This window comes from Ursus americanus, chromosome 20 (genome assembly GCF_024610735.1).
Source record: "Ursus americanus isolate L20-20 chromosome 20, mUrsAme1.1.p, whole genome shotgun sequence".
NCBI classification, from domain to species: Eukaryota; Metazoa; Chordata; class Mammalia; order Carnivora; family Ursidae; genus Ursus; species Ursus americanus.
Window position 1 is genome coordinate 30643203 of NC_142146.1, and position 13214 is coordinate 30656416.

The window sequence follows — 13214 nt, forward strand, 5'->3', positions numbered from 1 at the left end:
CTGTCAAATAAATAAATAAATAAATAAATAAATAAATAAATAAATAAATAAATAAATAAAATCTTAAAAAAAAAAAAAAAGGAAACTGCTCCATCAGCCTCCCGGTGCAGCACAAGGAAATTCATGCTGGCTGAAGGCCACAGGTGTGGCTGCCTGGAAGGAGGGTAAAAGCTAGGTTTGCACCCTAAACTCCCTGGTTTCATGAAGAAGCCAAGGTCACAAGCATAAGTTATCTCTATAAAGCACACCTTGAAGGTAATGATGCATATTTATTTTTGAGGGAAACCATGCTGTGAGAAATGAGGAGTTCATGTTTGATCTTTAAAATAGAAGAGAGCATAGAAGATCAGAGGATGGAACACGCTAGAATATCAGGACCAGTGATTTAAAGAGAACACTGTGGGTTTGGAGCATTAGTGGGATTGTAGGGGCAGTGACTCGGCCTAGGTCACTCCCAGTCCTAACCCTGTATAACTGTGTGGCCCAGGGTATTTCACTTTGTTGGACCTCAGCCTTCTCATCTGTAAAGTGAAGGAGTTAGATACCAGAGAATCCTAATATCCCTTCCCACTAAAAGAGAATAATCTTGAAATTAGAAAAGCCCATTTCCTGGCAAGATGGTATGTTCCTGCCCATGTTGAGAACAGACTCCCTGATGGTCAGATTTGATATGCTGTGGATACTCTTTCCTTCTGTTGTTAAAACACCGGATGCCGGGGTGCCTTGGTGCCTCAGTCGTTAAGCGTCTGCCTTCGGCTCAGGGCATGATCCCAGAGTCCTGGGATCAAGCCCTGCATTGGGCTTCCTGCTCTGCTGGGAGCCTGCTTCTTCCTCTCCCACTCCCCCTGCTTGTGTTCCTTCTCTCACTGGCTGTCTCTCTCTCTGTCAAATAAATAAATAAAATCTTTAAAAACAAAAACAAAAAACAAAAAAACACCGGATGCAGAAGTTAAATTCCTAAGTGTTCCAGTTTCCAGTTACTCGTTGCTGTAAAACAAACCACCCCAAAACAGTGGCTTAATCTTTTACTTTATTAGAATGTTAGAGTTGGGGGCGCCTGGGTGGCACAGCGGTTAAGCGTCTGCCTTCAGCTCGGGGCATGATCCCGGCGTTGTGGGATCGAGCCCCACATCGGGCTCCTCCGCTATGAGCCTGCTTCTTCCTCTCCCACTCCCCCTGCTTGTGTTCCCTCTCTCACTGGCTGTCTCAATCTCTGTCGAATAAATAAATAAAATCTTTAAAAAAAAAATAGAATGTTAGAGTTGACTGAGCTCAGTGAAGCAACTCTCACTTGGCTTCTCTTGTGTGGTTGCAATCCAACAATGGCTGGAGCCAGGGTTATCTCTAGGCTGCTTCACTGTCATGTCTGATGCCTGGCTGGGGTTGGAACAGCTGGGACTCCTTAGGCATTTTTCTCCCTCTCCATGTGGTCCCTCCACTCAGTCTCTCTACCTGGTGGCCTAAAGGCCACTGGACTTCTTATATGGGGTGAAAGACACCCAAGAGAAACCTGAAGAAGCTGTGTGACCTTTTCTGTCCTGGCCTTGGAAGTCATGTGATGTCACTTCTGCCCCATTCTATTCCTCACATAAGTCACAAAGGCCTACCCAGGGTCAAGGGGAGGAAAACAGACCCCACCTCTTGGTGGGAGGGGTGTCCTTGAATTTACTGACAGTAGCTGACCTGCCGTCTTGCTTGGTGGCTTGGTGATGAGGGGATGGCTTAGAAGACTTCTCAGTTTCCTGATCCTGTGATTCTGTCACAAGGTTTGAGGACAATGGGAAAAATATCTAGCAGTAGAAATCTAGTGTAATGGGGAGGAAAGCGCTACTTAGAAGATAAAGACATTTTAAATTACAAGGAAAATGATGGGATGTCTGGGTGGCTCAGTCAGTTAAGCATCCAACTCTTTTTTTTTTTTAAGGTTTTCTTTATTTATTTGAGATAGAGTGAGAGAGGGAGAGCAGGAGCTGGGGAGGGGGAGGGTAGAGGGGGATGGAGAAGCAGGCTCTCTACCGAGCAGGGAGCCTGATGTGGGGCTCGATCCCAGGACCCTGGTATCATAATCTGAGCCGAAGGCAGACGCTTAACTGACTGAGCCACCCAGGTGCCCTTAAGAGTGTAGACTCTGAAGCCAAGGTGCCAGGTCAAATCACAGCTCACCATTCCCCACCTGTGTGAAAGGAGACGGGTTCCTATACCTCTCTGTGCTGCTTTTCCTCAGTTGCAATGATGAGCTAACAATAGTACCTGTCTCATCAGGGTGTTCTGGGAATTAAATATATCAGGACAGGTTTAGCCCTTCAAGTAGTGAATTGTGTATAGGAAGCACCTCGTATGTTAAATTAGCCATTTCTCTCTTCATGAGCTCTGTACGTGCCTTTGCCAGATGCAAATATGCCCAATATGCACTGTGGGCAGCCAACCAAATAAGCTGAAAGAGGAGGACCTTTCCTTTCTTTGGGCCCTGGGATCATGTATGCATTGAAATTCTAAGTAGGAGGAGGCCTTCCTGAAATATCTGGACACCCATCAGTCTGTGGGTTTCCGCCCCCTACACTTGTCCATTCTCCGAGGTGCTTTAAAATTCAGTTCCACATTTAAAGCATGTCAAGCTAAATTTTAGTTTTAGTCTCTCTCACATACTTGGAATTAGAGCCTCCAGAAGCTATTATGCAAATCTATACAAATGATATGCAAAGAGGCGATAGCCCCAGATTGTGGGGAGAAGAGCGAGCAGGCCAGCACAAAGGAACTTGAATGAAAATTTGCATCTGTTAGGGGAGGCCCGGGTTGAAGGCCTTGCACAGTTATTGTGACAGTATGCGCCCTTCCATTCAATTATTAACCTTTTATGCCAAAGAGGAGAGGTAAAGTCATGTCTGATTTCCTTAGTGAAGGTGACAGTGGAGGTTGAAGGAGGTGTTTGTTTTGCAGTACCACATCATAGCAATTTTTATGATACAAATGAAAAGTTGCTTTGAAATAGTGGCTGTGGTCCAGGCTGTGTCCCCAACCTGCCTTGTCTTTGTGGACAAGTCAGCTTGCTCCTTCCATTGCCCCCTTTGTGAAATGAGAGAATATGATTAAGTTACCTCTAGGGCCCCTCTCACTGTGACAGCTAAATGTTATCCTCCAAATGAAAACTCTTGGCACCCAGATGGCAATACCCATTCGTTGTACCAAACAAAGGTTTACTCTAAAGTCTACAGAAGAAAGGGCTGAGAGGTAATTTAACAGTCTTCCTAGAGAGAAAAATAACTTCACAGGATGCTGATAACTTAAAAAAAGGGGGAGGGGCAAACATTTATTTACACTGTAAGTCTTAGAGCAAGAAGGATTGTAGTCATATACTTCCCAGCTGGGAAGACTTTAACCCCTGGAATGTTCCTAGTGAGAAAGTCAGAGGAATTTCTTTCCCTGAGTATTTTAAAGACTAGGATGTGTTAACCCCTCTGCCTCTAGAGTGCTGCAAAAGTTCTTCTGGAGGCCAGGGTGGCTTCTCTCCCACCCGTCACTGGGCTTATTCAGGGTCTCTGTAAACTTTGCACTGCCCTTGGTCCTGCTGCCAAAAGATTGCCATGTCCTTGGTCTCTGGTCTCTGATTGTCTCTAACACATCTGGTGTTCTACCCCAGGAATCCTCTGGGCCTTTAATTTTAACTCCAGCTGTTGCAGCAGCCACCAGTGGGCACAGGCACACCCTGACAGCCCCTCTGCCCAGGGCTTCTCTAACTAAGCCGCACTGGCCATGGGCCTCGTGCAGGAGTGAGGAATACAGAGGAACGAGTGCCAGTGGAGTAGCCCTGGGCCAGTGGAGATGGGAGCGATGTAGGAAATGTTAGAGTTCGGAGCCAACGGCCAAGAAAGAATTCTTGAGACATCTTTGATGCAAAAGGTGATTTTATTAAAGCATGGGGACAGGACCTGTGGGCAGAAAGAGCAGAAAGAACCAAAGATTATGATGGGTGACTGATTATATACTTTCAAGTTGAAAGGGGATTAGGGACAACGCAAGCCTTCAGGGTATTTTGGAAACAAAGTTTCCAAGATCCTAAGGGGGCTAACCAGAGTTAGAAAGGTCATTTATTATTGTTTAGAAAAAACTCAGGAGATTCTGCATTCACTATCCTCCTGGTTCCATTTTAGACTGAAATCCTTTCATGCTAGAAATATAGTGTCTGCACCATGGCTTCATAGCGCAGAGCTTTTAGCCCTCACTTGCAGGGCCAGGGCAAAAGACGAGTCAGCTGTGGGCCATTTTCCACTTTGTGAGGGAGATGGGCAGCTCCGCACCTGAGGGAAGCTCTTCCAGCCACCCCTCGTCCCATGGAAGCTGGACAGGAAGGAATTTGGCATCCAGCCTCACCACTTGGGCCTAAAACTAAACCACATTTCCAGCCTCCTCTGAAGTTGGTTGAAGCCATATGACTGAGTTACGGCCAACAGAATGTTGTTTTACTTTTTTGCTTTAACCTCTTTAATATATTAAGAACATTAACCCCGTTCTGGTTCCAAGATGGCAGAGGAACAGGAGACCTAAAGTTCGTCTGGTCCCAGGAATTCAGCTAGAGAGCTACCAAACCATTCTGAATACCTATGAACGCAACTGGAGAAAGAAGAAAAGAGTACCAGAAACTCTATGAACAAAAAAGCGACCACTTTCTGCAGGGAGGAGCAAAGATGGCAGAGGAGTAGGGGACCCCTTTCTCAGCTGGTCCCCTGAATCGAGCTGGATATGTACCAGACTATCCTGAAAACCCATGGAATCACCCTGAGATGCAGGAAGATACATCTGGATCTCTACAAACGAACATTTCCAGCGCTGAATATTGAGGTACAAAGCGGGGAGCCATGAATCCGTGCACAGCTATCGAAGATAAATGGAAGGGGGAGGGAGCCGATGCGCTCAGGCACCAGGAAGCAGTGGCCACTTGCACTGGGGAGCGGGCCGGACTCACGGACCAACACCCGCGAGAGAGCAGACTGAGACTGTGAGCCTGGGAACGCACGTGCGACCAGACTGAAAACCGGAGCTCTGGCTCGCTCACGGGAACCAGACTAAAACCGGGAGCTCCGGAGTGCTCACTCGAACTAGACTGAAACCAGGAGCTCAGGAGTGCTAGTGCAACCAGACTGAAAACCGGAGCTCTGGAGCGCTCACTGGAACCGGACTGATACCGAGAGCTCGGGAGTGCATGCGCGACCAGACTGAAAACCGGCGCTCCAGAGCGTGTGCGAACCACACTGAAACAGGGAGCTCAGGAGCGCGCACAGGAACTGGGGGCGGCTGGCGGTGTTAGAAGCACAAAACACAGAGACGTGTTTAAACAATTTTTGGAGACCAGTGAAAATGAAAACACATGGGTCCAAAACCTATGGGACACTGTGAAGGCAGTCCTAAGGGGAAAATACATAGCCATCCAAGCCTCACTCAAGAGAACAGAAAAATCTAAAATGCAGTTTTTATATTCTCACCTCAAGAAGCTGTAGCTGGAACAGAAGAACAAGCCTAACCCATGCACGAGAAGGCAGGTGATCAAGATTAGAGCAGAGATCAACGAATTAGAAACCAGGAGCACAGTAGAGCAGATCAACAGAACTAGAAGCTGGTTCTTTGAAAGAATAAATAAGACCGATAAGCCACTGGACAGACTTATTCAAAAGAATAGAGAAAGGACCCAGATTAAAATTATAATGAAAGATAAAATTATGAATGAAAGGGGAGAGATCACAACCAACACCAATGAAATAGGAAGGATCATTAGAAACTTTTATCAACAGCTTTATACCAAAAAATTAAACAACCTGGAAGAAATGGATGCCTTCCTGGAAACCTATAAACTACTAAGACTAAAACAGGAAGAAATTGATTATTTAAACAGACCGATTAATTATGAAGAGATTGAAGCAGTGATCAAAAACCTCCCCCAAAACAAGAGTCCAGGGCCTGACGGATTCCCCGGGGAATTCTACCAAACATTCAAAGAAGAAATAATACCTATTCTCCTGAAGCTGTTTCAAAAAATAGAAACAGAAGGAAAACTACCAAACTCATTCTATGAGGCCAGTATTACCTTGATCCCCAAACCAGGCAAAGACCCCATCAAAAAGAATTACAGACCAATATCCCTGATGAATATAGACACCAAAATTCTCAGAAGATCCTAGCTAATATGGGGGCGCCTAGGTGGCGCAGTCGTTAAGCATCTGCCTTTGGCTCTGGGTGTGATCCCGGCGTTCCAGGATCAAGCCCCACATCAGGCTCCTCCGCTGGGAGCCTGCTTCTTCCTCTCCCACTCCCCCTGCTTGTGTTCTCTCTCTCTCCTGCTGGCTGTCTGTCTCTGTCAAATAAATAAATAAATAAAATCTTAAAAAAAAAAAAAAAGATCCTAGCTAATAGGATCCAACAGATCATTAAAAGGATTATCCATCAAGACCAAGTGGGATTCACTGGTATACAAGGGTGGTTCAACATTTGCAAATCGATCAGAGTGATAGATCATATCAACAAGAAAAGAGTCAAGAACCATATGATCTTCTCAATTGATACAGAAAAAGCATTTGACAAAATACAGCATCCTTTCCTGATTAAAACCCTTCAGAGTGTAGGGATAGAGGGTACATTCCTCAATTTCATAAAAACCATCTATGAAAAGCCTACAGCAAATATCATTCTCAATGGGGAAAAGCTGAAAGCCTTTCCCTTAAGATCAGGAACAAGACAAGGATGCTGCCCACTCTCACCATTATTATTCAACATAGTACTAGAAGTCCTTGCAACAGCAATCAGACAACAAAAAGGGATAAAAGGTATCCAAATCGGCAAAGAAGAAGTCAAAATGTCTCTCTTCGCAGATGACGTGATACTCTATATGGAAAACCCAAAAGACTCCACCCCCAAACTATTAGAAGTTATAGAGCAAGTCAGTAATGTGGCAGGATACAAAATCAATGCTCAGAAATCAGGTGCATTTCTATACACGAACGATGAGACTGAAGAAAGAGAAATTTGGGAATCCATTCCATTTACAATAGCACCAAAAATCATACGTTATCTCAGAATTAACTTAACCAGAGAGGTAAAGGATCTATATTCTAGAAACTACAAATCACTCTTGAAAGACATTGAAGAAGACACAAAATGATGGAAAAATATTCCATGCTCATGGATCGGAAGAATAAACATAGTTAAAATGTCTATGCTACCCAGAGTAATCTACAGTTTTAATGCCATCCCGATCAAAATACCAATGACATTTTTCAAAGAACTGGAACAAACATCCCTTAAATTTGTGTGGAACCAGAAAAGGCCCCGAATAGCCAAGGAATTGTTGAAAAGGAAAAACAAAGCTGGGGCATCACGTTGCCGGATTTCAAGCTATACTACAAAGCTGTGATCACAAAGACAGCATGGTACTGGCACAAAAACAGACACATAGACCAATGGAACAGAATAGAGAACCCAGAAATGGACCCTTGGCTCTTTGGGCAACTAATCTTTGACAAAGCAGGAAAAAACATCCGGTGGAAAAAAGACGGTCTCTTCAATAAATGGTGCTGGGAAAATTGGACAGCTACATGCAAAAGAATGAAACTTGACCACTCTCTCACACCATACACAAAGATAAACTCCCAATGGATGAAAGACCTTGATGTGAGACAGGAATCCATCAAAATCATTGAGGAGAACATAGGCTGCAACCTCTTTGACATCGGCCACAGCAACTTTTTTCATGACACATCTCCAAAGGCAAGAGAAACAAAAGACAAAATGAACTTGTGGGACTTCGTCAAGATCAAAAGCTTCTGCACAGCCAAGGAAACAGTCAAGAAAACTGAGAGGCAGCCCACAGAATGGGAGAAGATATTTGCAAATGACACTACAGATAAAAGACTAGTATCCAAGATCTACAAAGAAATTCTCAAACTCAATACACGTGAAACAAATAATCAAAACCAAAATGGGCAGGAGTTATGAATAGACATTTTTCCAATGAAGACAAAGAAATGACTAACAGACACATGAAAAAATGTTCAAAATCATTAGCCATCAGGGAAATTCAAATCAAAACCACATTGAGATACCACCTTTTGCCAGTTAGAATGGCAAAAATGGACAAGGCAGGAAACAACAAATGTTGGAGAGGATGTGGAGAAAGGGGATCCCTCTTCCACTGTTAGTGGGAATGCAAGTTGGTACAGCCACTTTGGAAAACAGCGTGGAGGTCCCTTAAAAAGTTAAAAATTGAGCTACCCTATGATCCAGCCATTGCACTACTGGGTATTTACCCCAAAGATACAGACGCAGTGAAGAGAAGGGCCAGATGCACCCCAATGTTCATAGCAGTATTGTCCACAATAGCTAAATTGTGGAAGGAGCTGAGATGCCTTTCAACAGACAAATGGATAAAGAAGATGTGGTCCATATATACAATGGAATATTACTCAGCCATCAGAAAGAACGATTACCCAACATTTGCAGCAACATGGACGGGACTGGAGGAGATTATGCTAAGTGAAATAAGTCAAGCAGAGAAAGACAATTATCATGTGGTTTCAGTCATTTATGGAACATAAGAAATAGGAAGATCGGTAGGAGAAGGAAGGGAAGAATGAAGGGGGGGTAAAGAGAAGGGGGAATGAACCATGAGAGACTGTGGACTCTGGGAAACAAACTGAGGGCTTCAGAGGGGAGGGGAGTGGGGGATTGGGATAGGCCAGTGATGGATATTAAGGAGGGCACATATTGCATGGTGCACTGGGTGTTATACGCAAATAATGAATCATGGAACATTGCATCAAACACTAGGGATATACTGTATGGTGACTAATATAACAAAATAAAAATTATTAAAAAAAAGAAAAGAAAAAACTCAGTCATGAGACCCTTCAGATATATATCAGTGGGCCATATGTTGGGGGATGATTACTAAGGTATCTTGGGGGATAGAGACAAAGGAAGTTTCCGAAGGAATTTTTTATGTTAAAGAAGACTTACAGGATCCTGAGGGGCAGGATAAGATTACCTCTCGCACTTAGCAAAGTATTAACATCGAGGCAGCTGAGTTCCTAGGGGAACGTCACTGCCTGCTTCAAGGATTTGTCAGTGGGCTGTAAGTAGTAAGGAAATTTTTCTTTTGCCTTTGTTTCCCACATCAGGAACTGGTGAGTGCTCCTCTCACGTAGATAGTTTGAGGTGCAGTCTACTCAGTCCCTCAGAGGTCCCCAGGAAATACGAGTTGCTCATCCTGATCAATTCATAACCTGCCCTCAGATTGATTTTCTCTATTTGGCTCATCTCAGACCCCCATGGTTGTCCCCTCGGATCACTTCCCAAAATACACTACCTGCACACAACTCTGCCTTCCCTTTTTCTGAGGGATTTCTAATGTAAGACACCTGTCTTAGCTCGGGCTACCATACCAAAGTATCACAGGCTGGGGGTGCTTAAACAACAGAAATTTATTTTCTGACAGTTCTGGAGGCTAGAAGACCAAGATCAGGTTACTGACAGGATTGGTTTCTGATAAGACCTCTCCCTTTGACTTGAAGATGGCCACCTTCTCACCGTGTCCTCATGTGGCCTTTCCTCTGTGTGCAAGCATCTCTAGTATCACTCTGTGTGTCTTAATCTCCTCTTCTTATGAAGACATCAATCAGATTAGATTAGGGACCACCCTAACAGCCTCATTTTAACTTAATAACCTCTTTAAAGGTTATCACCAAATACAGTGACATTCTGAGGTGCTAGGGGTTAGAGCTTCAACAAATGAATTTGGGAGACAAACAGTTCACTCTTTAACACTTATACTGAACCAAGGGACTCGTGAGCAAACAGAGGCTTGTAACAGAATGTCCCTCGAAACATCAGAGGTCAAGACTCCCAGCCCTAAGAACAGATTGTTCTTGTGGTGTTTGGCTGCAAGAGAGGGGTTGGAATAACCCTGAACCAGTCAGAGCATCGTGGCACAGCAGGCTCCTGTCCTCTTCCTCCTCCTGCATTGTTGGTGGTGGTTGACCAGGAAAAGCATGCATTTTAGATACAGCTCGGTTTCATATACTGCAGCTATGGTGGGACTTTAAACATGTTCCTTAATCTACCTGAGATCTCAGTTTCCTACCCCCGTCAAGTGGTTGTGAGGATTAAATCAAGCAGGCCAGAGCAGGTGCTAAGATAACAGTTTTTAGGATTGACTTGAATAAGCAGAGATTACTATTAATATATGGTTTAGATCACCAAAGAAAGTGTAGAAAAAAATAGGTTGCTTTGGGCAAATTTTTGGCCCTGGAGACTGTGTGTGCTACAGTCTGTTCAATCTCTTGTCCCTTGCCCTCCTCCACCCACTAATTTAGAAGTGCAAGGCGAGAGGAGCTTGTCAACACTCAGACTCCATCCCACACCTAAGTCAGAGGTGGCTTCAGTGTGATCCTGGGCCTGTTCCAAAGGCATGCCAGAAGATGATCTCCCCTTCTTTGTTTCTGAAAGCTCACCAGGGCCCCTGCCTTCCCCTGTCAGCAGTTTTGCTGACCATCCCAGACATGTAGAAATCACTACCAGGACCCCTGCTTTGGCCATTCATTGCTTCAATCTGGTGGGGAAGGGCATGAGAGTAACCAGGAAGGGGTTCATAAGAAAAAGGAGGCGTTCACAGGTCAGAATTAGGCCTTAGAAGTTAATCAAGCCACTCCTCAGCAGCAGAAACCAGTTCTTTCCATTCTATGTATTGTACCAGGGTGGACAGTTTTCCAGTTTATAATCCGAACAGATCCTATGTCTCACATTTGTACAAGATGTGTTATTTGTTAAGTTTGGCACATGCTATTGTGATTAATAAAATGCACATATATTTAGAAGTATTTTTAAATTTATAGGTTTTTGTCCTTGTGCATTTTCTCAATGAACTAAAAGCACACACACTGATCATCATGAAAAATTCATGATTTTCTTTTAATGCTCAAAAGAGGTCCTCCTTTTCAAAAGGTTGGACATCACCAGTGATTTTCCACAAAGCGTTCAGCCACATGAGCGCCACAGGAAAAGCAGTTAACATTAATGATAACCATAAAACCAGCTGGCATTCATGGAGTGCATCTTCTCTTCCAGGCTCTCTGCTAAGTGCTATATGGGCACCAGATCTGGTCACCCTCTGGACGCCTGTCCCCTTCTGCCTATTACTATCCTATGGCACTGAGATGTCTCTGCCTTGTTTTAGGATTGTTTGTAGATTTGTTTGAGCTCACTCAGAGCCAGAGACTGCCCTGTTCATTTTTGTGTCCTCCAGTGTCAAGGAGAGGATAGAGACCCTCCTTACTTGTCCAGTGAGTAGGACTGAATAAACAGAGGTCTGACCATTTGTGCCTTTGTCCAGTCCATAAATGGAATATTAAGAAAGGGCATAAGGTTGGTCAGCTCTGCCCATGTAAGCCTTCCACATCTGACACAGGCAGGCTCACACAGATCTGCCAGCCTCCCTTTGATCAACCTGGCCTTGACCACTCCCTGGCCACAGAGGGGCAGCAGGCACTCGGAGGCCGTAATCCTTCTCACACCCAGCCCCGCCTGTTCTGAGAAGCTGCTCTTGAGGGTCAGGGTGGCAGTGTGGACCTCCAGACTGCTCCCAGTGTTCCCTTTAGTTCCCAGAGCTCCATAGGTTCATGGGTAAGGAAGGTCCAGGCTCTGAGCAATTCCCCGGGTGTTTTACCTTTTCTCTCTGTCTTCCTCTCAAGGCTTCCTCCTGATCTTGGCACTGACCGAAGCACTGGTATTTGCCACCCAGGAACCATCTCCCAGAGAATCTCTTCAGGTCCTCCCCTCAGGCACCACCCCAGACACCATGGTGACAGCATCCCTCAGCTCTACCAGACACTCTTCCATGGCAACTGCCCCTACTTCTGTGGTCTTACTGAGCCCCCATCCCGATGGACCCTCCTCACAGACTACAGCTCCCATGGCTATGACAACGCCACATCCAGATGGACACCCTCCAACAAACACCATCTCCACCATCATGGTGACAGCAGCCACCCCACATTCTGAAGGGCCCCTGACCACAGGGCCCCTTCCTGCTGCCATGACAACCACATCCTCCCACTCAGAGGGCCACCCCCAAGGGGAGGCTGTGCCTGCCATCCTGCTGACAAAGCCAATGGGAGCCACCAGCCGTCCCACCACAGCACCTACCCGGGCCACCACGCGCAGGCCTCCCAGGCCCCCAGGCTCTTCCCGAAAGGGGGCCAGCAGTTCATCACGCTCTGTCCTGCCTGCACCCAGTGGCCACTCTGGGAGGAAGGAAGGCCAGCGAGGACGAAATCAGAGCTCCACATATCTGGGGCAGAAGCGGCCCCTGGGGAAAATCTTTCAGATCTACAAAGGCAACTTTACAGGGTCTATAGAACCTGACCCCTCCACCCTCACCCCCAGGAACCCACTCCGGGGTTATTCTTCCTTGCCACAGCCCCAGACAGTGGCCACAACCGTGGCGCCCAGCAGGACCTCGTGGGCACCATCCACCACCCCCTTGGTGCCTGCAGAGGACAAGCCAGGCCTTAGCAGAGCAGACCAGGGGGGTGGTTCCACCTTCACCAGCCAAGGAGGGGAGCCGGACACCACAGTAGCCTCAGGTGCCCCTACCAGTCCACAACCTGCCCCAGTGCCTTCTCAGCAACCCCGCGGTGACCCACAGGATGGCCCCAGCCACAGTGACTCCTGGCTTACTGTCACCCCTGGCATCAACAGACCTCCATCTGCCAGCTCTGGGGTTTTCCCAGCCACTGCGGGGCCCACCCAGGCTGCCTTCAATGCCAGTGTCTCAGCCCCTTCCAAGGGGACTCCTCAGGGAACATCCTCAACCTCGAAGGCCCCAGCCCACCCTACTGGGGGCTCAGAAAGCACTGTTGCCCAAGCCAAGGAGGAGGCTACAGCCACCCCCACCATGACCAACAGGGTGCCCAGTCCTCTCTCCACAGTGGTGTCCACAGCCACAGGAAACTTCCTCAACCGCCTAGTCCCTGCCGGGACCTGGAAGCCTGGAACAGCAGGGAATATATCGCATGTGGCTGAAGGGGACAAACCCCAGCACAGAGCCACCATCTGCCTGAGCAAGATGGACATCGCCTGGGTGATCCTGGCCATCAGTGTGCCCATCTCCTCTTGCTGTAAGTGCCTCACCCTCTCATCACTCCTCTCTTTCCCCCTCCTCTCCCTCTATCACA

General features: G+C 46.4%; 1 protein-coding gene across 4 annotated transcripts in view; it reads left to right on the top strand.

The window, feature by feature from the left end:
* Positions 1–13214, top strand: part of TMEM108 (transmembrane protein 108) — a 673892-nt gene that overhangs the window by 646193 nt on the left and 14485 nt on the right. For 3 of the 4 annotated variants that reach the window (XM_087870206.1, XM_045791779.2, XM_045791780.2), the window contains one exon: positions 11730–13157. The exons of the other annotated variant lie outside the window; for it this stretch is intronic. In XM_087870206.1, coding sequence (XP_087726332.1) covers positions 11730–13157 — 1428 coding nt within the window. The remainder of the gene's footprint in view (positions 1–11729; positions 13158–13214) is intronic. 4 annotated transcript variants of the gene reach the window in all.